We start from the raw sequence: 26,135 nt of genomic DNA on the forward strand, positions 1-26,135 counted from the left end.
CAAAAAATGGCTCACGGCCAAAGTTTACTACATTAAGAGAGTTCTTTCATAATTGTTTTCTTGAAACTCTCTATTGCCTGCCCATCATGTAGAATTTGAAGCTGATCTCGACACTGCTGAAGCCATTTGAAAATAAATTACAGAGATTTTTTTATTTCCTTCATTGGACAACATAGCAGAGACAATAACATGAATGATTCTGATCATAGGCTTCAAGATGAAGCTGCAGCTACCCACAGGAAACTAACAATAGCAGGGATCGCTATCAAAGGTGATTTGCTTCTATCTGAATTATTCATATGCTCTAGTAACATTAAAGGTCTGCAAATTAAACTGCATAAACCATTCATTTAGGTGGTTTCTTTTCCAAGTTTGGCCTCGCGCATGGCAATAAACTTGTTAACCAGCTTGTCTCTATCCGGCCAGTTCTCATGGATGATTGGAGCATTTGCAAATTCCTGCTTCCATGCCGCTAAGGATGGAAACTTTTCCTGGTCTATCAGTTTTAGACCTAGTATCTCCTCAAAGATATCAAGGTAATAAGCAAGCCATCCTAATGCAATATCCGCTAGCCCAATAGTCTCCCCACCAAAGAATTTCTTTCCTCTTATCTCTTCTTCTAAATATTTCAAGTTCTCCAAGGATGCAAGGACCCCTTCTTCTAGCTCTTTTCCCTCCTTCGTAAGCACACCCAACACAAATGATTGCAAAACCTGCAACCACGCGTAAAGCAATGTTGCTTCAAATCAATTCATGTTTGATCAAGTTCAGGCAATTCAATCATATAAAAATCACTGATTATTATGAAAGAGACAGAGGACCTAAACAATTACCTTATCATCACCAAACTTGGCCCAGAAACGAGCACGGGCTTGCTGGTGAGGATCTTCAGGCAACAGAGGATTTTGCTTCCATGTCTCGTCGATGTATTCTAGAATGACAAGTGATTCACAGATGACTTTACCATTGTGGACAAGCACGGGAACCTTCTTGTGGATAGGATTGTATTGCAAGAGTAAAGGGCTCTTGTTGGAGAGATCTTCATATATGGTATCAAACTCAACACCCTTCAATTTCAGTGCCCAGATGACTCTCAGAGCAAATGGACTTGACCATGTCCTAAACACCTTAACTTCTTCTGCCATGTTGTGTTTTCTTTATTCCATCGAACATAGCTCGATGCCTTTATAGACAACACTTTAACTCTTGCTTTTGCTATGTGGCCACTGCACTTCAGCAAAATCTCACTTTCTCCCTGCTTTTCTTGCCAGTTCTTAGGCTCTACCCCTTATTTTCGGACAACCTTTTGTTTTACTTGTTTTTCCTACTAGTTTTGGGAGGGTTGGAATACAAATTGGAAGGCAACATTTTGGGGCAGACTCAAAAAGCTTAAAGCTCAAGGACTGCTTTGACAAAATCTCTCTCTGTCTACATTTATTTATATGTATCACACGTAAGCGATGACCTATGGCTGGGTGGCCAGTCCACGCTGATCTTCGTCTTTATTAAGATGCGGTTTGGTAATGCGTAAACCACAGTCTCTATGTGTTTTGTTTGGTTATGCAAAAAAATAGATTTTATTTTAGTGGGATTATAGATTTTATTTTAGTGGATTCATTGTAATTGTGGCTGCACTTGTGGCTGATAAGAAGTTTGAAAATTATGCTTTCCAACACCAGCTAACCTTATTTTTCAAGATCCACTGTACTAAGAAAAAAAAGCCAACTCAATTATTCATCTTTTGTCTCTGAAATTGCAAATTCTATATGCTGTAGTTTGTCTTCCCCAAACATTAGAGATCATGTAAAAGATGACTTCCTGGAGCTTTTCCACTGTGTGGAGAACGGAGTAGCACTGTTTCGGCCGAATCAGGTTGGTACAAACCTAAATGTAAATAAAAATATATATATTTTTAATTGTATTTTATTCAAAAAAACTAGTGTTTAACATTATTTAATGACACTAGATAAATTAGAAGGATATCACATAATGATGTAGTATTTACAGAATTTGATCGCAATTTTAATTTTATTCCTGATAATATTTTACCTGATGTTGTTGCACGCTCAATAAACCATGAAAATTGTAGTCCTTATCAAATGAATTTCGTACGTTATTCCTGATAATATTCTGTACGTTACGCTCAATACCAAACACACTCTAATTGAACTAGTGACCCTTGGGTTACATATTTTTATTTTTTATAAGAAAATTATTTATACAAATTTTTTAATGCATTTTGATAATTTATAAAATATAAAAAATTAAAAATTATATATATATATAATTAATTCAAAAATAGAGATATATGTGCGCTAATAAATCAAAAAAAAAATCATTAACGACACCTAAAAATAAAATTTAAAAACTGATAGATAAATATAGATTAAGATATTGAATCTCAAAAAATAAAACATTAAATTGATTGAATAAAAAAAAAGCATAACATGTAAGGCTACACATATTAAAAATATCATCTAAAAATAAATATTTTTTATTTTCAAAAACATAATTTATCTATATAAAAGATAAAAACAAAATTATAGATGAACTAGAAAAATCACTCTGAAAATTAAACACATAAAAAAAAAATCAATATTATTTAAAAGAGACCATCTAAACAAAAAAAAAAAAGAAGTTTTGTCTATTTTTTTTTTGTTTTTAGTTTTTTAACTAGTCACGTCACTTTAATTTTTTTTCAACTGCATTCTTTAAAGTTATATTTCCATGATAACCATAGTTATCAAACCTGACCTGAAGGTTGACCTGACCAGGGAGTCAGGTTCTGGGCTACACGGGTTGACTTAAGTCAACCCAAAAATTAACAAAAAATATTTTAGGTTTTAATATTTCATATGAAAAAATTAAGAAACAATCCATATGAATATTGGCTATACATGTTGTAAATAATCAAGTTTAAAAGATTATTTTAAAATATTTTTTATCCTACATTAAAAAGATACTATCTTATTTTTTTAAGTTAAAATATTTAAATGAAAAAGGTTTTTTTATCTCACATTAAAAAAACATAATTTTTTTCTTGTGAACATAGAGTATATATATTGAAAGATTTCAAATCCCACATTGAAAAAATAAAACATTCTTCTAATATTTATATAGTGAACTTTGAAATGAGTTAGTAAACTAACTACAAAATATATATATAAAAAGAAGGGTTTCTCGCTAGAAGAAAAAACACATTTGAAAAAAAACGGGTCTCTACCAAGTTTTGAAGTAGTGCTCGAGTTCCTAGTTGACCCGGCAGATTGACTGGTTTTCTCTGGACCAATTGCAGGCCCAGATTTTGAATGAAACAGACTCGCCCAAAGCCTTGAGTTACTCAGGTCTTGGGTTGACCCATCAGGACAAGCGGGTCTGATAACTTTGATGGCAACCATGTCAAAACCAAGAATTATGAGCCTTAAATCTGGTGGCTATACTAAATTTAATAGGCTTAGATCTGATAGTTATACAAGACCCAAGGCAGTTGGGTGTGACGAGCGAGCAGACCAAAGATACTTGAGTTTATTAGCAATGCATGACCCAAGAGTTGTGAGTATGACAATCAAACCAGACCTAAAACACTTGGGGTTGGTGATTAGTTTTGAGTCTGGCTATTAAAACCAAACTGATGAAATAAATAAAATTTTACACAATAAATGCAGTTAAAATCACGCCTATTTTAGTATATAAATAAAAATAATAATAAATTCTTCTGACGTTGTTCAAGTCTCTATGATAAGGGGTCCTCGTAGTTATTAAATCTATTGAGACCAACAAATTAACCCATGAATAAAATTTGTGACTCAAAGTTCGTCCAGTTTGGGTTTTAAACTGCTTTAGAAAAAAAAAATTTGGTAGTGAAACTTGATTGATTTAACTAGATTTTTAGTGATATATTTACCCTATTAGATTAACTTTAAGAATATTTAAAAGAAAAAAAACACAAAACAACACTATTTTAACTAAAATAATTAACTTGGATATTGATATTTTAGTATTTTATTAAAATCAATCATCGAGTTAATAATTATACTATCTTTCAAATTCAAGATTTTATAAAATAGAACTATTATTTTTAAATAGCCTCAAACAACATTTATATACTACAAGGAAATCCAGCCGAAACATAACAAGATTGAATGCTTGAAGAAATACAGAGAGTGGGCCGTTGGATTTCTCCTCTTGTTTCTTGGATCGCATAGTGTATAGGGTCTCTCCCTTGTTCATACAGGCTACGCTTGAAGCCGAGCAATATCAAAACTACTCATTCACCAATTTAAACTTTTAGAGTGGAGTTGGTATTAAATTATTTTTTTTTATTTTTAATACTATCATAAAACATTAAAAAATTATTAATTTGATATTTTTTTCAAACCAAACATATTAAAATATAATTTTAAATATAAAAATAAATGATTTTTTAATGAGTTATTCTAACCTGAATATTATATCCATAAAATTTATGATGTTTAAATGTATCCCTCTGATAATAATAAAGGTGAGATTTAAATTATATATATTAAAAAAATTAATATTATTCAAGAATTTGACTATGATATTAATATCAACACATTTAATTTCAAAAGCTATTTATTTTAGTATATGTATATGTGTATATTATTCATATGACTTTGTGAACAAGCCGATATTTTGAATATTTAATTATTAATGGATTATAAGTAATGCTTGTAAGGTTATAAAATCTTCAACAATATTAGTAGATTGACTTGCAATAAAAAAAATATAATCAACTCTTCATCAATCAATCTATAAATATTCTATAAATAGAAAAATATAAAATAACAAAATAATCCTAAACTTCACCCTTTTTCCCTTTTACTTGCAACATTTTTAATCTCTACCCCTCCATTTATTGATTGGGAATTTTTGTAAAAAAAAAAAAACTTGCACAAAATAATCCTAAAATTCACACCCTTTTCCCCTTTATTTATAATATTTTTAATCTCTACCCCTCCGCTCAATTCATTCTTTTTCAAGGCAATTAAAATCGGCCCCGCTGGAACTTTTTCCACGTGTCAAAAACCAAAATGATATTGCACCAACTCTTAAACCCTCTGAATACCACATGATCAAACCATCGTAAATATCTTCCCTATCGCTTCACTCCCTCGTAAAACCTTGGCAAACCCCTCTCTCCAGTCTCCGCCACTCTTCGTTCCTCTTAAACCCTAAGAAATCCCCGAATCAGATTTAGGGTTTCTCACTCAAATTTCCAAAACCCTAAAAATGATATCAACAGTTCTAAGAAGAACATCTTCTTCTTCTGTACTAGCCCCAAATCGGGCTTTAGCCCTCGCAGCCCTTCTACAACACCAATTAACGACCACCGCGTCACCAATTCCTCTCAGAAACGGGTCCCTCTCCGGTGAGATTAGACCCTTTTCTTCTTTTCTTGTTTCTCTAATCAAAGCTAGAGACTTTCATGTCAAATCTGGGCCGTTGGATTTTAAGGCGAGTTCGGTGACTGAAACTTTTAACGCTGTACCTGATTATGGCTATGATGAAGGGAAAGGGAATGAAGAGGGGCTTGAAATTTCAAGATTAGGGATTTCTCAAGAGATTGTCGGCGCTTTAGCTAAAAAAGGGATCACGAAATTGTTTCCCATTCAGGTAATTTTATCATTTCCGTTTTAAGGAAATGAAAATTTGGGTTTTTGTAATATTAATTAAAGTTTTGGTTTTTTCTTGTGATTAAATGAAAATTTGATTAACTTTGCGATTTTTATATTTACTGGGAAATTTATTTCTTATAATTTTTTTGTGAACAATTACATTAAAGTTTTTTTAGTATTTTAATTAAATTTTGATACTTTGTTGGTAATTATATTATTTCAATGAATTTTTTTAGTTAATAATTGAATGAAAGAAGTTTGATTTTTTTTCCCTGTTTTCTGTTTTTTTTTTTTTTAAATGTAGAGAGCTGTGCTTGAACCGGCTATGCAAGGGAAGGACATGTTTGGTCGAGCTCGAACTGGAACAGGAAAAACACTTGCTTTTGGAATTCCTATACTTGATAAAATTTTACAATTCAATGCGCAACACGGGTTTGTTCATTTATTGTGTTAATTTACTGCCACAGGTGGATTTTATTTTGATTGAATTTGATTTCCTTGTTTTTTTGGGTTTTTTACTTGGCTGGTTTGCGTTGGGTTTGTGTAGGAGAGGGAGGTACCCATTGGGAATAGTTATGGCTCCAACAAGAGAACTTGCAAGACAAGTAGAGAAGGAGTTTCGTGAGGCTGCACCTAGTTTGGATATCACTTGTTTATATGGGGGTACTCCTATTTCACGACAAATGAGGGATCTTGAATATGGTGTTGATGTTGTTGTTGGCACACCTGGTCGTATTATTGATCTGATGAAGAGGGGCTCACTGGTTTTGTCAGAAGTTCAGCATGTTGTCCTTGATGAAGCTGATCAGATGCTTGGTGTGGGATTTGTTGATGATATTGAGACAATCTTGTTGAGTGTGCCTCGGAAACGGCATAGTATGTGCTTCTCTGCTACAATGCCAAGTTGGATCAGAGAACTTGTTAGGAAGTATCTAAAAGATCCTCTGACTATTGATCTTGTAAGTATGGGGATTTGCATGGAGAGTTGAATAGATGTATGTGGGCACCATAATTTCTTATGTGATATTAGTGTTGACCGGGTTTCTGCAAAGCCTGGGCCTTTATTTTTATCTGCATGGTTGAGTAGTTTCTGTTGTTGATGTGTTTGTGCGACATTGTTTCATTACTGCTTGCAGTTTCTAACGAATAAAATGTATTTTAGGTCGGAGATTCTGATAAAAAGCTGGCTGACGGAATTACCCTCTATTCAATTGCCTCAGACTTGTATGCAAAAGCATCGATTCTTGGTCCTCTGATTACAGTATGTCTCATGAGCTCCTATTGGTTGTCGTTTTTTTATTTTTCCTAAACCTCTTAATGAGCTTCTATCAGGCGAACTGCACATGATGGAGAAACTTAATAATGATTGTTCCTGTCAGTTTCACCCTATCAACAATTTTGCTCTCTCAACTTCGGATATGTATTTTCTTAGGAACATGCTAAAGGAGGAAAGTGCATTGTTTTCACTGAAACAAAGCGTGATGCTGATCGATTAGCATATGCCATGGCAAAAACCTATAAATGTGAGGCTTTGCATGGTGATATTTCACAGAGTGTGAGAGAAAGGACACTTTCAGGCTTCCGAGAGGGGCATTTCAATATTTTAGTCGCCACTGATGTTGCGGCACGTGGTCTTGATGTCCCTAATGTTGATCTGGTGAGCTATATTATTTCACATCGTACTGTTGTAGTTCTGGTACAAATAATTAGTTGATTGTAGAGGAGAGCTTTAGCTTTAATGTTATGCAACATGTAGCCTCCAAATTCTGTCCTTCTGTTGCTATACTTCTGTCTTAAGTGGCTTCCTATAACATCTGCAATTCGATCTCACAATTCCATGTATTGAAAGCTTTTTTTCTGATCTTCTAACTTAATTTGGTTCAAGTTCTTTCAAAACTACGAGACCCTAAGGCTTCATACCTTAAATTCTTGCTCCCAAGTCCCCAAATTTCTCAAACCATCATCCATAACAAACACAGAAGATCATATTCTTCGAAATATTCCATGTGTCAACTATATTTTGAAACCAATTGTAAGCAACTCAAATAGCTATTTAGCAAGTTGTCATTCCTTGGCCTGCCATTGCATTCTTATGTTCTCATTTGCATTCCCATCCACTGTTTGCTCAGATAATACATTATGCACTTCCAAGATGTTCAGAGACTTTTGTTCATCGATCTGGCCGTACTGGTCGTGCTGGGAAGAAAGGAACTGCAATTCTTATTTATACTCAAGATGAGAGCAGGCAAGTCCGTATAATTGAACGCGACACAGGGTGCAAATTTTTAGAGGTAACCATCAATCTCCTTTAACCCATCTTTATGTTTCAATTGTTTTGGATGTGTAAAATGCCAGGTCACCAAGTTTCAATTGTGAATTTTCAGAAAATGACATGCATATAGTTTACACCAGCATTTTTAGAATCAGACTCATGCAATGTACAGATCATGACAGGCTTTTTTATGTGATTCATGCCCAGTTCTATCTAATTGAGTAAATATACATAACCTGGAAGTAAGTATATGCTGATTGCCACATTAGTAGTGTACTGACCTCCATTCCACAAGGATCCATGCCATAACTTTTGAGAGCATCCTTTTTATTTTTTCTATTTTTGTTCAATACAAGTTGATGCACAACTTTGATGTAGCTGCTTCCATGTATGTGGTGTGGGAGTCCTTTGCAATGTGCATGTTCTGGTTTTTACGAGGTTCCACATGTGTGTTCAGTATGTGTGTTCTATTTTTGATTGACCTCGATCAAAAATGGTGTCCTGATTGTGGTGTTTTTCAGCTCCCTAAGATTGCTGTTGATGGTGAAAGCATAGACATGTACAATGACATGGGTCGTGGACGATTTAACTCATTTGGAAGTCCAAGAGGATTTGGTGATGGTGGTCGATATGGTGGTCAGGGGAATTATGGATCTGGGCAAGGCTTTAGGAATTCTGGTTTTGGCCGCTCTGATGGTCAATTTTCAGGATCAAGTCGCAATGGCTATAACAGAAACCAATCAGGGAATTTTGGCCGCTCTAGTAACTTTGGCGAGTCAAGAACAGACCGCTCCAGTAATTTTGGGGACTTCGGTTCAGGCCGTTCTAGCAGTTTTGGTGACTTCGGTTCAGGCTGTTCTAGCAGTTTTGGGGACTCTGGTTCAGGCCGTTCTAATGGATTTGGCAACAATTCAGGCCTAACCAATAGATCACAGAATGATTATCATTTTAGACAATCTGCGGGCTTTGGAGACTCCAGGAAGTGATGGCATGAACAGCAAGAGAATACAATTCTGACTTCATGAAATGGTATAACACTTGCTCCTACCAAACTCTTCTCACTGCTCCCTTGGTAAACATAATATTTTAACTTGAGTAGTTCCATGTGTGAATTTTCTAATAGATGCAATCCCAAGGAGTCCAGACGATGTGCCATTTATCTATTAGTTGAACACCTGCTGATATTGTGTCTTTCTTCAATCAACTACTAAAGTACTCCGTAGGACAATCTTGTACTGAGCTCTTAATACCTAAAGTAGAACTATCAAATTAATGGCTTTACACATCTGTAGTGCAAAAAACATTTGAGGTAAGAGGACTTGGAGCATTTCCCTTCAACTAGTAACCCTTAGTTGGGAATCCCATACACCTATTTGCACTGTGGTGGTGATCTCTGCCTCTCCATTTGATCATTTGAGTTTTTATGGGGATGATCATTTGCAGCCCCGGTCTCCTTTTGTCCTAATTACTTGTGGTTACGTGATAGAAATGCGTTTGATGAAAGGGACGGAGATAGAGACTAAATAAACCGTTTCCAAAATAGTTTTGAAGTGAATTACGTCTTTTCAAAACAAAAGTCATAGGAAGACATGTTCCTGTCTCTAAACAAACACAACCTAAGAGATCACCTTGTCAATTGCTTGCACTCGAAAGATTGGTATTCTATAACATCTAATGGCTTGCATCACAGATGAAGAGGCAAGAATTGCATACGAAAGAAAATGGAGATCAGGATACAGTTGTGTGCAGAAGAAGGGCTGCGTGTGGCAACTCTCTGGGCTTCAGTTGGTGAGAGGAATGGTTGCTAATAGGTTTAGCTATTTTTAATTTAAAAAAGCAAATGGTTTGCTGTTTATATTATGAAGTGAAAAACAAGGTGACTGTCATTAAGATAATTACAGGAGCTTTTATATGTAATCTAGCTTTCTAGTTTAGGAAATTTTCCCAGCTGTTTCTCTGCCTCACCATTTTTTTTTCCCCTGAGAACCACTTGAACCAATATTAACAGTTGCCGACAATCCTACTGTCAACTTTATTAATCTATTTTCCAGGAATTTCTTTCCATTCAAAAAATGTTTATTTGTAAAATATTTTATGATATTTTGAAAAATGCACAATCGTTGTTCGTTTTGTTGATCACCTTTTATCCATTGTATATATCACGTTTGGTTTGGTAACTATTTTGAGTCAGGAAAGATGAAGTATCGTTAATTTATTTAAAAATTATCAAAAATATATATATATATTTTTTTAAAAAAATTATCCTTGCATTTTCTTATATAATTTTTTTTGACACGTCCAATTATAATCATAAAATTCGGTCTATTTTCAGGCTACCTTTGGTGGGTCTTGGTTCCGGTAAAATAGAAGTGTTTGCCAAATTTTGGATCCTAAGACCCAGTGCAATCTGGGTCCAATTGATAAATAACTCAGGTTCAAATCAGTTATAATCATCCTAAAATAACTAGCAAAAATTTTTAATCATCGTCTAAGTATTTGATTAAATTTTTTGATTCATCTCTCTTATTTAAATAAGAGGAAAACAACGCTACGGATCTCGTGCGCGCGCGTGTAATCTTAAATCAAGAACCCTCACGGACCTAAAAGCCAATCTAAAACTATGACGAAAACTGCTGGTTTCAAGCTATGGAAGGAGACAAGTAACCGGTGGTGGCTCCGGCTGATCCCTCCTTGTCAATGTAAAAAATAAACATGATAAAAGGCCGATACCTAGACAGGCAGCTTGCGTGGTTTCCCTCCTGAGAGATGACAGAATAATTAGGAGATGAGTAACGGGTTATTTGAAACCAATTCAAATTCCTTATTATAATTTAATTATTGAATAATTAATTCAATTTGAATACAATTGATAAATAAATTTATATATTTAAAATAAATAGAATTCAAATCAATTTATTTTTTATATTAATTTCATCATCTTTTTTTGGAAGACAAAAAAAGAGGTAAATATTTTAGAAAAGCTAATTTTAATATTAAATTGATCTCTAATTTACTTTGTATCATTTTTAAAAATTAAATTCTATTTGAAATTCAATTATTGACTCTCAAGATAATTCTAAAAATGAAATTTTATTAAAACCTACAAATTTCAATTCAGAACCTTACAAACATACTGCAAGTTAACCAGCATTCATGCAGGGCAAAATATGGCTTGGCTTCAACTTTTACCTTATACTCTTGTAGCCGAAAGGGGCATATGGAGGGGAATTTTCTGAAGAACCGACTCTTTTCTCGTACACAAAATTTATAGGTAGCTGTTGACATCATTATGTGACCAAAAAGTGATGAAACCTATGAACTTACAGAAAAACGAAAGATGAACAAGTGCCTCATGTACATGTACAATATTGTGTGAATTTCATGCATTGAAGAGTTTCCTAAACGGGCCATCCTTCCGGTCTTTTGCTGCTTCAGTTAGAGCAAGGAACCGTTTGAAACCGGTTGTGGCGGCACCGCGTCCAAGTGCAGCAGCTCTAGTAAGTACATCTTCTCGGGAAGCAATAAATCCAGCTGTTGAGTTGGCAATTGCAGGAGTTGCAGGAACCAGGGGGGCAGCTGGTGCGACAGATGGTGCAATTGAAGGTTGAGTAATTGCAGGGCTGTGCTTGTTGAAGTCGTCAAGTATAGTCTGCTGATCTGCTTTTTTAAGACCCTGATCAACCAATCATGATGAAGAGTGCGTCAGAACAAAGAAATTTGATTTTAAAAAAATGTCAGACTTGCTTGAAAAGGTTTAACTACTGAGGTGTTCCAGAAACTTGAAAGTCGTTGGAGTAAACACAGAATTTGAACCTGTTGATTTTTATAGAAATTGCGTTACCACACAACTAGAAAGCAGGAATTGCCATATACCGAAATTTGACAGGTAAAAGTATCCATGATTGTGGAACCAAATATGCATTCCTTTCTCATTTTTAAGTGGAAATAAAACTTGTGTTCCTAATTAAGCACGCGCATAAAATCACGCAGTTTTACTTCCTAGAGAAGTAAAAACCAAATGAAAAAAAAGTTGAACCGAATCCACACGAGGTTAATACCTTTTGGCCTCTATGCGGAATCAAATTGCATTAGTCTCTTCCCAAGGGGGAAAAAAGGAAATGAAAGAAAAGAGCGAGAGAACAAGTAACCTTTAGCTCCAGAATTCGCTGAAACTCCATTGGTGTTCCCTCTGGTAGCAGTGCCCTATATGTATCTGCCACAGAATCAACTGGGGAGAGTATAACCTGTAAAATGAAAATTACTTTGTATTAGAAAAAAAAAATTACTGCAAATGAGCTGTAAAGTAAAAACCATCATAAAGTTCATTACAAACCTTCAAAAGTGCTTCAGCTTTACTCATCTCACGGCTCACAAACTTTGAATAGCTAGCGGCACTTGATGTCTGTTTCAACAAAATAAAACAGAGAAAAACAGTTTAGTTTGGGCAACAAGGCCCATAAAATCATATTCTGTAGATCTGGGCAATAAGGCTCGATAAGAGCTATGGTTACTGAAGTATAGCACCTTCCAAAGCTGGAAGGCTTCAATCCAAACAGTATCCAAATTCTTAAATTCTACCACTGCTCTTTGACCATGCGTAATGTACAAATGTTTATATGGGAGAGCTAACTCACCTGTCGACCAAGGGAAGGAACCTCCAGAAGAATTGTCTTGACAGCTTGGGTATCTAGAAGCATCTGCAATTGCATCATGCCATTTGTAATATCTGAATTACATTAAACAATAAATAACATGGTTCCAAGGATTTTTTTTTAAGCCATTATTTTCTTACTTGTATAATCTTTTCAAAGGCAAGAAGCCATTAAAAAAAAATCCAATCTCACTCATCTGATTGTATAGAAGTTTTCTGATAAGATAGACTACAACATAGATTTAAAAAGGAAAAATAGACAGCTAAATCAATAAATAGCAGACTAGGTGCTCCAGCTTAACAAACACCATGCAAATCTTTTATACAAATTACAAGCTTAAATTGTCAACTAGTTTGCATGCACTAATGCATAGACCAAGAAATTTGAATTTCATAGAAGAAAAAAATATTCAAGACAAAAATAAATTTCAGTTGGTGCATGGGATGCAACCCAAATGCCAAAACAAAGAAAACCTTGCATCCCATAATGTAACTAACAGCTGTGTTATTTGCTAGATGCATGAATTACCAATCCTTGAATTTTAGTCATTGAAGGCAACAAGCTAAATCATGGAAGAGAAAAAAGAAACAATCAAAATAGTCCTTACTTGTTGGGCTCCAGTTTCTGATATTTGCTTGCATTTGAAAATGTTGGCAAAGAAGCGAGGGCCAAGGGATGATGCAAGCTGCACAAAAATTTCAAAATGATCACTTTGTGTGGAAGAGATGTATTAACCATGCAAATTCATGGGATAACCAAAGCAAAGGGTGGCATCACCCTCAATAAATGATGCTGAATGTGACATTAAGTTAGATAAAAAAACATAACGTGCCATAAATGGGAAAAAGAAAGCAAATAATGATCTACAGTAAATAATGCACTAGGTTTCTAAGACCATGTTCATCATGAACGCTCCCACTCTAATCACCTTGTCCAAGAAGTACTGGAAATGTATCGGTGAAAGAAGTCTTCCTAGTGCTGGAATGCTGCTTGAGAGGATCATATTTATGCCATTCACATACCTGCAGAAAGATAGTTCTGTTATTTATGGAATTTGTATCCAACACAAGTATTCAAGATTAGAATTTTAAACAATGCAGATTACTCTGATTGGTCGCCAACACTTTCAAGTGTTGCCCATGGAACACGTGTCATTGCAGCCATTTCAGCATCAAATTTAGTTTCCAGGCCATGTACTAGGGTCATTAATGCCTCTGTAATAAGCCCTGAAAATTCTTCCTGCACAATCGAAAGACTCCCGTGCTATATATATGAAAAGCAGAATTTCTATGACAGAATCTATAGATGGATGGGTAGTACCTCAACTGCTGACATATCCACTCCAGTAGCTAATTGATGATCGATTATTTTGGATACACTTTCAGCCAGTTCACCGGACTGTCAAGAAAATTAAAGCAAGATTATGAAGACTTCAAAGTATCACCTGTAGCAAGGACAAATGAATAGCCAACTTGATGCTGATGGTACGTCCACCACTTCCAATCAGAAGAAGCAAGCATCAAACAAACTTAAATGTTTTTGAGAATAGGCTTCATTAATAGCATTTACATGCTGCCTGTATTGGAAAGCATGACTGAACACCCAATATTGCAGTTTGGTGCATCAGAAAAACACAGTGACGAAGCTTGGTAAATGTACAATAGCACATAGGCAACTGACACTTCAATTATGATGAGCCACTCGAATCATAACCGCTGAAACATCTTTTCCTGAAACTTACAATTAGGTCAGCTATAAAGGCCAAATTCTTGTTACTGATTTTGATACAAAACATGGTTTTGATTTCAGGAAACTAATACCATCAGTATCCATTTTGATTATTATACTTTTCAAACTCAAAGTCAACAATTGAAATGCCTCTAGTCAGACCAGTTGACTGTTGTTCATGGACCACGCTTTGGTATCACCAGTTGAGAAAACTCCTTTGTCCACTTCCATTTACTGTTTCTTTTTTAATTCCTATTCAAAAGGTCATGCATTGCAAATCTACTGAATGTCATCATATAACTAATGGGGCTTCAGATATAGAGTTGTAAATGTTGGTTCATGATTTATTGCAACCTTGGAACTTATTTTTCTTGTGTAGGTGGCTTTGCTCTAACTAGTTAAAGAAAATGGGAAAAACAAAAACACCTTAGATAATGAATTATGGTTGGGGTTTTTCTGGAGATTCAATTTTTTTGTCCTTCACATATACTTCTGCCAACCAATGACATGGGAAGATAGACAGACATGCAATACAAAACAATTGCAGAGAAAAGTAACAAATAGAGAAACTGACTGACCGTTATTTGGCAGTATTCAGCTGAATTGACAATGAAACAAATCACCCTTTCATCTCTGTCAGATGTCTGTCCAAAGTGAAATTATAAGCAAAAAACAAGTAGTTTATGTAAAAGATAACCTGATTTAAGCAATTATGAAATTCTGATATGTATGCTGATACCTTTATTTGTCCATCCATACCCGTGGCTGCTGCAACAATCCCCATACCACCCTTAGGTAGTCTTGCTTTAAGCTTTGCTGCATATGCTTTGAGAACTCTTTCAAATACCTAATGATGTAAGGAAAATAGGATAAGCTAACTCCAATATTTTCTATACTCATATGACAGAGGCCATCTCATCAGCTTCAAGGTCAGTTGAACACAAGACAATCTGTAGAATCCATTTTACAATTAAGATATGGTTTAAAACTTGAAATCACCTATTCTGCAATAGCAACCACACAAGTTCCAACCTCTTGGAATGCCTTGCTGACTAAGAGAAACTATTTGAGCAACTGAAGTCTGAATTGTTTTTAACTGCTTTCACAGCTTCCAATGAAATTAATCATTAGAATTGTTATTGTTTCTTGTTTAGTATGAAAGCTTTAGGAAACTAACCTAAAATCATAAACTTTCCAAGGTACATTGATGGGATAGAAAAGAGATTTTTCGTGATAGTTTCCAAATGACATGTATATGTTACATGAAATTAGAAAAATTCTCTTTAATATCCTGTCACCACCCATGTGCATATAAATTCAAAATGCATTTCTATATTCAAATATTTAAGATATTGAATTATTACAACTGTAACACTGACAATAATAAATGAAAACCAAGATATGGATTCAGATGAGGTACCTTGAACAAATTTAATAATGTCTGGTTCTTTGTGAGATTACTACACCTCTTTAAACTCCTCTTGATTATAAGAAACAACTGAAAACACAACAGGGTTCCATGTCATTGGAATACAAAGCTACAGTGAAATTCTTAAGCAGACATGCATAGGCGCAGGATCAAGTGTTAAGGTAACCATTTCATCGCCATTTCAGCACCTTGCTTTGGCAAGAGCATGCCTTTCCAGATACAATCCAAATTGCAGATCTGTAAACACATGATGCATGGATCGAACACTAAATGGCAAGCAGAAATGTTGACAGTTCATACAAAATATTCCTATTGAGACTACAATAAGCAATTGAGAGAATAATTCAGTTGGCTGTCTGATAACCTGGCCCCGTTAACATTATTCTTCCACTATTAATTATTATAATCGATCAAAAAATAAATTGAAAAGGAAAAAACACTGCCACTAAGAAAAGGCATCTAGTCAATTGCACATTTAAGAAAAACTAAGATTACAAGAAATTCTATCTAGAAATGATTGAGACTTCACTCGTAATGCAAAATGAACAGTATAAGAAGCATTTAAATGACTACAGCCTGAAAGGGAAGAATTTTGGAGATTGATGCAAGGCAGATAACACTAGCATAATAAGGTATATGCTTGTTATACCAGTTATGCTTCACTAGCAACCTAATATATGTGTTTTCCATCTACACTTCCACAATCTGGAGAAGTAAATTGAATGCAAATAAATGCATAATGATTAACGATTACAGGAAACTCACACCAGGAAAATAAGTCAACTTGTTCTAAAAGAGAAAACAACTAAAAGGGTGTAATATTTAGTTAGCAGTGCAAAAAACATGCTAATAAGGTATATTAACTACCATGGAATCATCTGCCAGGTATCTGTAAATTATATATAACTACTGTTAATACATTGTGGTTACAGTAATGATGAGAAATACAATTTATGTCCAGCTGCTTACCTGCATGCTACTTGTTAAGACATTATTCTGACCACCCTCCTCGATATCCCATGTTTCCTCCTGTGATAAGAAATTACAGTTCATTGAAAAATAAGCACAAGGCCATTTCAAGATGCATATGTAGAGAAGTGATATAGCCAAACAACCTGAACAAGTTTTTCCAGATTCTCCATCAGTGTTTTCTGTTCCAGTTCGATATATACTATCAAATGAGGTTCAAAACAAGATGATATGATTCCATGGAAGTTAAACTGCAAAATCAATGAGCACAGACAATTGTCAAGAATTTAGAAAATCTGTAGCAAGGTAAAAAAATGTCAATATCAAAATTGAATCAGAAAGACCACATGAATATCCTAAGATCCGAATATCAGAGAGCTGAAAGGGAGATATTTATTGAATTAAAATTTCATGATGCATCCAAGCAGAGGATCTTTTTTATCATTCTTGTAGCCCTGAATAATAGTCAATCTACAATCTATTTTGGCTCAACAACTAAGAGACTTCATAATAAGATGTTCCTAATGGGCTTGGAAATCACCATCAATTTCAAATTTTTGTCCAATGCAGCATATGCATTAATAGCCATGCATATCATAAAGCATATTTAATTATTAAACCATGTGTAATGGAAACATATAAGGAGAATATCTACCCCAGCTCCTGGCACTGACAAATCTTTATTTCCATCCTTCTCCTGCAAGCACAGAACACCAGAAGGGGAGACAATTAACTTGATAGCCCATTTTAACTCATTTTAATTACTTATCAGGCAGTATTCAATGCATACTTCAGGCACGCTCCCTTGGTTTGCAGCAAACTTTTTTTCATATTTCTTTCGAATATCTGACACATTTTGACCATTATTTTCTTTACCAATTTCTTCAATCTCATTTCCAATCTCTCTACTTCGAGTGCCTCCTCCAAATTTCTCGGCCAATTCGTCCTCAAATTCACGAGTTCTTTGTAGTGCCTTTAGACAATTTTCAGAGCATAGATAACATCAGGAGAGGTCAAACTGTCATAAAGAAATAAAGAATTGACAAAAAATACATGCTAAAGAAATTAAACATGATTAACATTGCCAAGGAATTATCCAAGATATTAGATAGAGCAAAATGAAGGTTTTGTGTGGTGACGCAGTCTCTTAGGGATTAAAGCTTGATGGAGCTGCATAGCAATTCAAGTAAAAACTTGCTACAAATTGCTTAAAATAAAGATAAAATTACTCAAAACAGAGCCTGAAAAATAAAAATCAGCAATACCAGAGAAATCACTATGAAAAAAATTTCTTTGGCATGGAAAATGAAGAGTAAAGTAACACTCAATACAATATCTACTGCTATACTGTGACTTGTTTCAAGAAAAAATCAGCAACATGTATCAACAAAAGAATGGTTACCATCAACAAGGTTCCAACATCAGGCTTCTCTTTGAGATAATCAAGTATAACCTCAAGCTGCTTTCTGTAAACACATTGAAAACAAACTTTATAGTTATCTACATTATTATCCTACAAATAAAGCACTGCTGTTATTCCATAAAGATAATGTTACTCATACTCGAAAAAAGTTTAATGCCAAAATACAATGACCCACCTTGTCTTCTTACAGAATTGGATACAGAGCCGGTAAGGAACATGCCATGAGGGAGGAAAGATCTTCCATGTATCCTCATTTGTTCTTATCCGACGTTTGATCCACGCATATCTTCGTTCGGTTTTATCCAGCTTAGCTAGTTCTGGTCATATAGAGAACATGGAAATTTCAAAATTAAGGATATACAAAAGCATGGCATTAAAAAAAGATACGGACATAATAAAATGGCGCAACAGAAAAGGATTATAAGAGCAACAGACCAGCTCCTTCAAAGATCTGTTCGTAAGAAGTGAGCTCCCTGCTGCAAAAATTATTTACCAACTCTTCCCTCACAGATGGCTCTAAAGCATCAACAACTAAGCATGCATCAGATAAATGCTGAAGTAAATTAGCTTCCTCTGTTTCTTTTCCAGTACCTAAGCTGAGATAAAATAACACAGAAAAAGAGAAATAAACATAGATAGTGTGTATCTCAAGAGAGGTAGACAATGGAAAAGTACTTGAAACATGAATATGATTAGTTGCTCTTCTTTCTATTTATCAGCCTTTTGGAAACAGCTCGCTCTCTTTCATTTTACTTTTTTTCATTGGTTTTGTCTTCTAGAGAGCTCTAAGTCAAAATTTAGGTTATAAATGAGATGAACTGTGCAAAAGTTTTAAACATCCACAGCAGTTAAAAAAAGTTGAAAAGCATATTATTCTTCAATTGGATATAACATGATGGGTGGGTCAGTTAGCCGACTTGAAAGCCAGAAAACAGTCACCATATATTTTAATTACAAAAAGAAAATTACTCATTGTATATTAATAACAAAAATATATGCACATTAAAACAGAACAAAATATAAAAGCAAATTAGTGTAAGAGAAACTCAGCTTTGAATATTATATTATAACAGCTCACATATCTTTTACAAACACGGGGGGGAAATTACAGATTAAAATCAAGATGCACATCATCTACAACTTTTACATAATGCACAAAAGAAATATCAAATCACATGCATAGTTTAAAACCATACTTAACTGGTTTTAAAGCGCATTATGTGTACCCAGAAATCAAATCACAAACCTAGTAGGTATTAATCTCGAGTCCAAAATCCTACTGGTTTGTAATAAATTCTTGAACATAGATACTTCAAGTTCAAGGCATGCAGATAGAAAAGGCAAGCACAACAGCAGAGGATAGGCATTCAAATCATTATCTTTGAGTAGCATACCCAGGCATTGGTTGTCCTGTTCGCAGGCAAAGGTTAGGTCCTATCAGGTTTGTGTGGTTTACTTAAATTTGTAATCCCTGCTAAAAATCTCCAATTTCTCATCGTGAAAAACAAGTGCATCAATCAAGAAACAGAAGAGCATACCTTGAGAAATCAGAAAATACATGTGACTTGAGTAATTGCTTAATATTTTTGAACTTCTCCCTGAGCTCTGTGATCTTTGGTATATCCCTATAGGCTTCAAAATGACTGCATAATTGATTTACTGCCTGGAATTCATCATGAACCAGTGTGTTTTAAACAAAATGCAAATCAAAAGAGTAACAGCAAAGAGCTCCAAAAATATTTGAAATACATTCAGATCCATAGACAATACATCATACAACTGAGACAGTAGAGACCAGATATAAGACATGAAATTGATAATCAAAAAGCTTCAGTTTCCAAGGGTGTTCGCATGGTGAAGATTCAAATGGGTAAACAATGGGCCTTCTAAAAAAATTTCAAGGATGTCGATTCATTTATACTGAAGTTTATGAGAATTACAAGTCTCCTATGTCTCAATGTTGTGGTCCCAGTAAGTTAGTAAATGACTGCAAAGGAGCAGTTCACTCATTTGCACAAGTCCTAAGATATTCACATGTTCATCCCCAATGGAAAGCATTGAGCCAAAAAAAAGAAAAACTCATTTAAGCAATGGAAACATACATTAGTCTCTATCTGAAATCACAGAAATAAGAGAAAAGGAAAATCATTGAGATAATGTTCAACTGGATACACAAAAAGTAAAGCACCTCTTAATCACCAAAATAGAAAAATAAAATGATGCCCTAGCAGATTAGGTACCTCCAGCTGGGCAGCTGCCTCCTTATATTGCCGTTTGGAAGCCATTACTTGAAGCTGCTCAACAGCAGACACTGTCATAGAACCGAAAAACATATGTTATATCACCAATTTATGCACTAAATGTTCAAATAAAATATTAAAGGATTCGTCACATTTTACTTTTGCTTTCTCTAGAGTGAAAAAGGTGTTGCATTTCACAATACTGCATCTCCCCTAAGGATGGGACTTTTGGAAGTAAGACAAGGTGTGATGCTCAGAAAGGTGCACCAATGTGCTAGGATATAGATGATGAAAAATTAACATGTTTTGATGAAAACAAGCATTTGCACATGAGATCGAAATACCAGTTTTCCAGGGATTTTTTCACGTTTTATTTGATTCTGTTTCAATAAAACAACTTATACATGAAAGGTAAAGTTTACCACAATCAGAAGTTCCACCAATACTTCCGATCTATATAATGCTATTTTTTATTTTTCAAGTTTAATTTTTCCTTGCAATAAAATATCATATTGATCAACTTGCAAGAACTCATCTCAACACCTCTACCAATCCAATTTGAATGACTTATTCCAACAAGCTTGATGTAGTTAATAATAACAATAAAAAAAATCACCAGTTATTGCATACTAATAGTTCCAATTACAGCAATGGGTTTTTATTGGCATGACCAACCTAACATGGTGAGACGATGCAGAGCTGTAATTGTGGTTGTTATATGCTTCTTTGCAAAATCCAACTTCTTGATGTCACGACATATTTCCTGAACCATTGTCTCACTCTGCTCAGCCTTGGATTTTATTTCCCGAATCTTGTACATGAGTTCCTACTCATCAAGGAAAAATTTAAAAACCATTCACAAGTGTCTACCAGCAAGAATAACACATTTATGAAACATAAAGTGTACTTAACCCACAACTCACCTCCACAGCATGTGTAGCAGCAGCAAGATCTTCCTTCGCTTTTGTTCTCGAATTGCTCTAAATCACATCAAAATGCACATAACCGCAGCCATCAAAAACAAACACAAGCGTATTTCTAATTTCTAACCTCTAATTCTCTATTTCCTCAATGCATAACACATTTACATATAATATTCCTTCATCTAGTACCAAAAACAAATAAACAAAAATCTCGGCCGCAGCAATAGTTCAAGACTTCACAATGCCAAGGCAGATGCATAACTACCAACAATTAAAACGCACAAAAGATCACAATTCACGACCTGTTGCCGAACAGCAGCCAGTATTCCAGCATCTACGCGACGAATCTCACTATGTATCTTTTGCATCAGCGGCTCAACTCCAGATAAAGACGCCTCTGCGTATCAATTTACGAATCAATCAACAAATCATACTCCGAAATATAAACATCATTTCCACTAAATTTAACACATGAATTACTTAAAAAGAAAACCTGTAGGAAACATCTGGTTGATATACTCCAGTGCACTTGACTTGTCCATCTTTGACAAAATCAAACGCCAGATTTCTTCACGTCGCCGAAATTCACCTAAAAAGAAGAATTCGATTACCAAAATCTTAATAGATCTACATTTCTGAGAGTGATTGTGAGATCTGAGTGGTGGGTGGTGATTTACCTGAAGAGAAACGACTTGTCGTTTGGAGGAATGATCTTCTTCTTCCTCTCGACCACTGGACTCTGTCTGTCTTCTAGTTTTTGCTTCAACCGTTCAACGTTCAATTTTTCTTGACGAAAGGGAAAATAAAAATATACTATGTATTTTTATTTTTATTTTAACATTTCATTTTCATGAAGTAGTTCTCCTCTCGGCTTGTCGTTTCACGGGTTTTTTTTTTTTTTTTATTACTATTATTGTGATAGTTCTCCTCTATTGCTGAGATCATGAAGGGTCATTGTCATTGGTCAATTTTACTACTTATTTATTTTTGTTTTTTAAAAAATTAAAAAATAATTTATTTTTTAAATTAATATTTTTATATTTTTAAATTATTTTAATATGCTATATTAAAAATAATTTTAAAAAATAAAAAAATATTATTTTAATATGTTTCCAAATAAAAAAACATTTTAAAAAATAATTACAACCATATTTTTAAACACACTTAAAAGCTCTATAAAGTTTGATTTACATATACTTTTAGAAGTTTTAAAAATATTTAAAAAATTAATATTTTTTTATTTTAAATTAATATTTATGTGTTTTTTAATGTATTGGTATTAAAAATAAATTTTAAAAAATAAAAATATATTATTTTATTATATTTTCATATAAAAAATATTTTAAAGAATTAACTGTAAATTAAATGAATAATTGACAAATTAATTTTTATTTTATTATTACATAGTGTTGATAAATCATTTGAATCTGTTTGGGTTAGTTGAGTTTTCATGGTGAGGCTCTATTTAATAATATATAATAATTTTTATTTTTCAATTTTATTCTTTGTTTTCACGTTTTTTTATAAGAAACTTATAGAATATGTTTATTTCTTAAAGTTTGAGAACAGTTTTCATAACACTATAAATTATGTTCATATTATATAGTTTTCTATTTAAAAATGGCAAAATAAAATTGTTTTTAAATTAAACCTGATTTCTATGATATTTTTTACATTTAGAGAAGTAAATGCTCTTATCACTTTTTTAATATAAACATGAATTTTTCTAAGTGAACGTTGAGAAAATATTAAAATATATCTTTGTTTGTTTTCATGATATAAAACATCTACTATTACTAATACATGAATTCAAAGTAAAATATATAGATAAATGTTGATCGATTTTACATGTTTTTGTTAAATATTACAACCTCAGAACGTACACACAACAGCCACTAAGTAAACCCGTGATAAATATTACTAATTTTTAAATTTTTTTAATTTAATTCTCAATTTTATTTTATTTTTTGCAATTCAGCCTCATTGATTTTAATTTCTTATAAAAGAGTAAAGAGTGGGATTAAAAAAAAGGGACAAAAATAAAAGGGGGTCAAATATAGGTGGTGCACTGTAAGTTTTAAAAAATATATTTTGGTCCTCAAAATTAAAAAATAATACAAATTATATAATTTTAAGTTTAGTCCCTAGTTGAGAGAGGTCGTTAGATTTCAGTAGAAAGAAAAACATGTCGTTAATACTGATTTAGGCCACCAAAATAGATGATATTTGTGTCAAATAGTTTCATTTGACGGAAAAAGTTTATGCTATATGTTTTTTTTACCTTTAAAGTTCGTAAAAAAAATATATGAACCCAAATTGATTTTTGATTTCAAATTTATTTTAGTTTTTAGGATGGTTTTTTAGGTTTTTTAAGTTCATTGATAGGTTTATTGCAATTTCTAAAATATTTTATAGGTATTTTGGGTCAAAAATTGGTTGAAAACGGGTTTTTAGAAAAGAAAACTTAATCTTTGATTTTGCGTCCACCAAAGTAGCCGGAATCTAGGCAAATTAGACGACCCATCATCTGATTTTCTTAAAAACAATTGGGGCGGATGATTGCAACAAAAAAAAATGAGACCAACGACGCCTGAATTTTACTTTTTTAAAAAAAATAATGGTTTTTTCTCTAATTTTCTCTAATTTATATTAATATTAATATTCTCTTTTATTTTGTTTAGAGTGCCTCTTTTAAATGACTATAATTTTTTTGGTTATGTATTTAAATTCGAAGAGTTTTTTTTACTTATCTATATATTTTTTTTATCTTTTGTATTGATGAATTTTATTTTATAAAAAATAAAACGAAAATTATATTCAGATGATATTTCTAATATATCCATCCTTATATAGTGTTTTTTCCCCTTTTTATTTTATTAAATCAATTTAATTTGTGTCTCTATTTCTATCATCGCTTGCTTGAATAAAAAAATATTTAAATAAATAAATTTAGCAAATATAATCGAGTAAATATCTCGTCTTTTAAGATTAAATATTTTGATCTATATTTATTTTTTTATTTTTTTAAGTTTTATTTTTAGGTATTGTTAATAATTTTTTTATTTATTTATTAATGTATATGATTCTCAAAATATCTGATTGCATGTATGCACAAAAATTTTGATTTGAACTTAAATTTTTTAAATTACAAAAACATGTTAAAAAATTGTATATATAATTTTTTTTATAAAAAAATATCTGACCCACAAAACACGTATCGTATAAATAGAATGTGGTCTATTTTTATCTTGATTTTTCCAAGAGTCCGATTTATTCTCTAATTTCACCTGGGAGCAGCTGATTTTTTCTTTTCCAGTTTGTGGGAGTGGCCACCAAAAGAATCAGGGCAAAGGTGCCTTGAAGCGCTGCAGTTCGAAGAATTCAAGGGTGTGTTTAGTAATTGGGTATTACTTTATTTTTCCAGGAAAAACAAATAAAAAAGAGCATGGAGATGAAATTTGTGTTTAAATGCACAGATTTTACAAATTAAAAAAAAAAGTATAAAGTGTTTTTCATTTTTCCTTTGACAAATTTGAAGCTGGAAATCATGAAAAAGAAGCTCTCCAGATTTTTCCACCCACCAAGAACATAATGTAAAAGGCGCTTCTCCCCATTATTCTTAGCCAACAATTTTTCAGACAAAATTAACCCTGCACTTTTCTTATAATGGCAATTGTATCCTATACATATAAGAATGTTTGAGAGTGTAATTATGGTTATTTTTTAAAGTATTTTTCACTCAGAAAAGTATTAAAATAATATATTTTTTAAAAAAAATTATTTTTTATATCAGCGCATCAAAATGATTTAAAAACACTAAAAAATATTAATTTGAAACAAAAAAAAATAAAAAATTTTAATTTTTTTCAAAAACGCTTTTGAAACTCGAAAACAAATAAAATCGATTGATGTATTTATTATTCAAAGACAATTTTATGTTTCCTTCTCCTACTAAATTCTTAGTAGTAACTAGTAACTTGGTAACCTTGTGGCAAGACTTGCTTCCCAATTTAATAAATGGATTGCCAAAATGCAACCACATCCAAATTCTTAATAAATGGATTGCTCAATTTAACTTTTGTATTGTGGTTACTATTGTGGTTGTGGTTTGAAATTTTTTTTTATATAAAAAGTACTTTTAGTTGAGGTTGGCTTGGAAAAATATATATTTGGTTAAAACTGTGGTTGAAATTAAGGTTAAACAAAAAGTAGTTTAATGTGTTTGGTTAAGAATGCTTTTGAAATTGAGGTTATAAAATAATTTAAATATATATATATATATATATATGTATTAATATTGATGGCTTTTAATTTAAATATTATAAATTTAACTATTGTTATTACATCATGAAATAAATAATACTTTTAGTTAAATATTTTTTATTATTCTATTCAACTATCTACAATTCCATCATGTCTGAAATATATCCGACAGTTTTCTTAGTTTCTTACACGTGCAACAACATAGCTTGTAAAATATAATCAGGAACAAAATTAGAATTACGATCAAATTCTGCAAATACTACGTTACCAAGCGAGTAAAACACAATTAAAAAATATTTTTTTTTATTTTACTGGGTCAGACTCAATTCAATGCATTTTGCACGTTGGATCGGACCCGGTCCGGCCGGAACAGTGGAGCTATGCTCCACTATTCACTGCTCCACTGTTCAGTGAACAGTGGAGGCATGCTCTATGTTCAATGAACAGTGTAGCATGGTTGGACTTTTCATCCGTGCAAGAAAGCAACAATTAGCTGCTTTCCTTCTCCCTGCATTTCACACGCAATTAACTGTGGGACCCATGTACAGTAAGTAGCTTTTTTTCCTTAACCAGATGTTTACAAGTTGCGGTTTGCTTTAA

At 33.1% G+C, this 26,135-nt stretch overlaps 3 protein-coding genes across 5 annotated transcripts; 1 reads left to right on the forward strand and 2 right to left on the reverse strand.

The window, feature by feature from the left end:
* Positions 1 to 125: 125 nt before the first annotated feature.
* On the reverse strand, positions 126 to 1,264 carry LOC133676674 (probable glutathione S-transferase). The gene is made up of 2 exons (XM_062098393.1): positions 834 to 1,264; positions 126 to 713 (listed from the first exon to the last, which is right to left on the reverse strand). The coding sequence occupies exons 1-2, from the start codon at positions 1,143 to 1,145 to the stop codon at positions 351 to 353; spliced, it is 675 nt and encodes a 224-aa protein (XP_061954377.1). The 5' UTR covers positions 1,146 to 1,264; the 3' UTR covers positions 126 to 350.
* A 3,832-nt stretch (positions 1,265 to 5,096) lies between these two features.
* On the forward strand, positions 5,097 to 9,847 carry LOC133677330 (DEAD-box ATP-dependent RNA helicase 53, mitochondrial-like). 2 transcript variants are annotated; one of them, XM_062099304.1, is made up of 8 exons: positions 5,097 to 5,634; positions 5,941 to 6,068; positions 6,184 to 6,595; positions 6,799 to 6,897; positions 7,069 to 7,293; positions 7,766 to 7,927; positions 8,430 to 8,937; positions 9,599 to 9,847. In XM_062099304.1, the coding sequence occupies exons 1-7, from the start codon at positions 5,251 to 5,253 to the stop codon at positions 8,892 to 8,894; spliced, it is 1,875 nt and encodes a 624-aa protein (XP_061955288.1). In that variant the 5' UTR covers positions 5,097 to 5,250; the 3' UTR covers positions 8,895 to 8,937; positions 9,599 to 9,847. The 2 variants fall into 2 exon arrangements, with proteins under 2 accessions (XP_061955288.1, XP_061955289.1); XM_062099305.1 differs by lacking the exon at positions 9,599 to 9,847 and adding an exon at positions 9,032 to 9,373.
* Positions 9,848 to 10,979: 1,132 nt separating this feature from the next.
* Positions 10,980 to 22,152, reverse strand: LOC133677314 (vacuolar protein sorting-associated protein 53 A). Of its 2 annotated transcripts, none has more exons than XM_062099264.1 (25): positions 21,950 to 22,152; positions 21,766 to 21,840; positions 21,575 to 21,669; positions 21,273 to 21,329; positions 21,025 to 21,175; positions 20,350 to 20,420; positions 19,648 to 19,772; positions 18,545 to 18,705; positions 18,285 to 18,426; positions 18,089 to 18,152; positions 17,477 to 17,659; positions 17,342 to 17,383; positions 16,833 to 16,937; positions 16,687 to 16,746; positions 15,709 to 15,786; positions 15,028 to 15,135; positions 14,867 to 14,932; positions 13,881 to 13,958; positions 13,666 to 13,799; positions 13,489 to 13,582; positions 13,168 to 13,245; positions 12,543 to 12,605; positions 12,242 to 12,310; positions 12,057 to 12,152; positions 10,980 to 11,581 (listed from the first exon to the last, which is right to left on the reverse strand). In XM_062099264.1, the coding sequence occupies exons 2-25, from the start codon at positions 21,812 to 21,814 to the stop codon at positions 11,288 to 11,290; spliced, it is 2,463 nt and encodes an 820-aa protein (XP_061955248.1). In that variant the 5' UTR covers positions 21,815 to 21,840; positions 21,950 to 22,152; the 3' UTR covers positions 10,980 to 11,287. The 2 variants fall into 2 exon arrangements, with proteins under 2 accessions (XP_061955248.1, XP_061955247.1); XM_062099263.1 differs by having other exon boundaries at positions 21,766 to 21,861; positions 21,950 to 22,151.
* Between the last annotated feature and the right edge of the window lie 3,983 nt (positions 22,153 to 26,135).

This window comes from Populus nigra, chromosome 17 (assembly GCF_951802175.1).
Source record: "Populus nigra chromosome 17, ddPopNigr1.1, whole genome shotgun sequence".
Taxonomy (NCBI): domain Eukaryota; kingdom Viridiplantae; phylum Streptophyta; class Magnoliopsida; order Malpighiales; family Salicaceae; genus Populus; species Populus nigra.

Bases quoted from the DNA above. Each gene is read 5' to 3' on its own strand.
- LOC133676674 (XM_062098393.1), bottom strand. From the start codon at position 1,145: ATGGCAGAAGAAGTTAAGGTGTTTAGGACATGGTCAAGTCCATTTGCT. The intron at 714-833 runs GTAATTGTTTAG...GCGTGGTTGCAG, and splicing joins CCAAGTTTGGTGATGATAAG to GTTTTGCAATCATTTGTGTT.
- LOC133677330 (XM_062099304.1), top strand. From the start codon at position 5,251: ATGATATCAACAGTTCTAAGAAGAACATCTTCTTCTTCTGTACTAGCC. The intron at 6,596-6,798 runs GTAAGTATGGGG...AATGTATTTTAG, and splicing joins ATCCTCTGACTATTGATCTT to GTCGGAGATTCTGATAAAAA. The intron at 7,294-7,765 runs GTGAGCTATATT...CTGTTTGCTCAG, and splicing joins ATGTCCCTAATGTTGATCTG to ATAATACATTATGCACTTCC.
- LOC133677314 (XM_062099264.1), bottom strand. From the start codon at position 21,814: ATGGACAAGTCAAGTGCACTGGAGTATATCAACCAGATGTTTCCTACA. The intron at 19,773-20,349 runs GTACCTAATCTG...GATGAATTCCAG, and splicing joins AGGCAGCTGCCCAGCTGGAG to GCAGTAAATCAATTATGCAG. The intron at 15,787-16,686 runs GTAAGCAGCTGG...TTGTGTTTTCAG, and splicing joins TCTTAACAAGTAGCATGCAG to TTGTTTCTTATAATCAAGAG.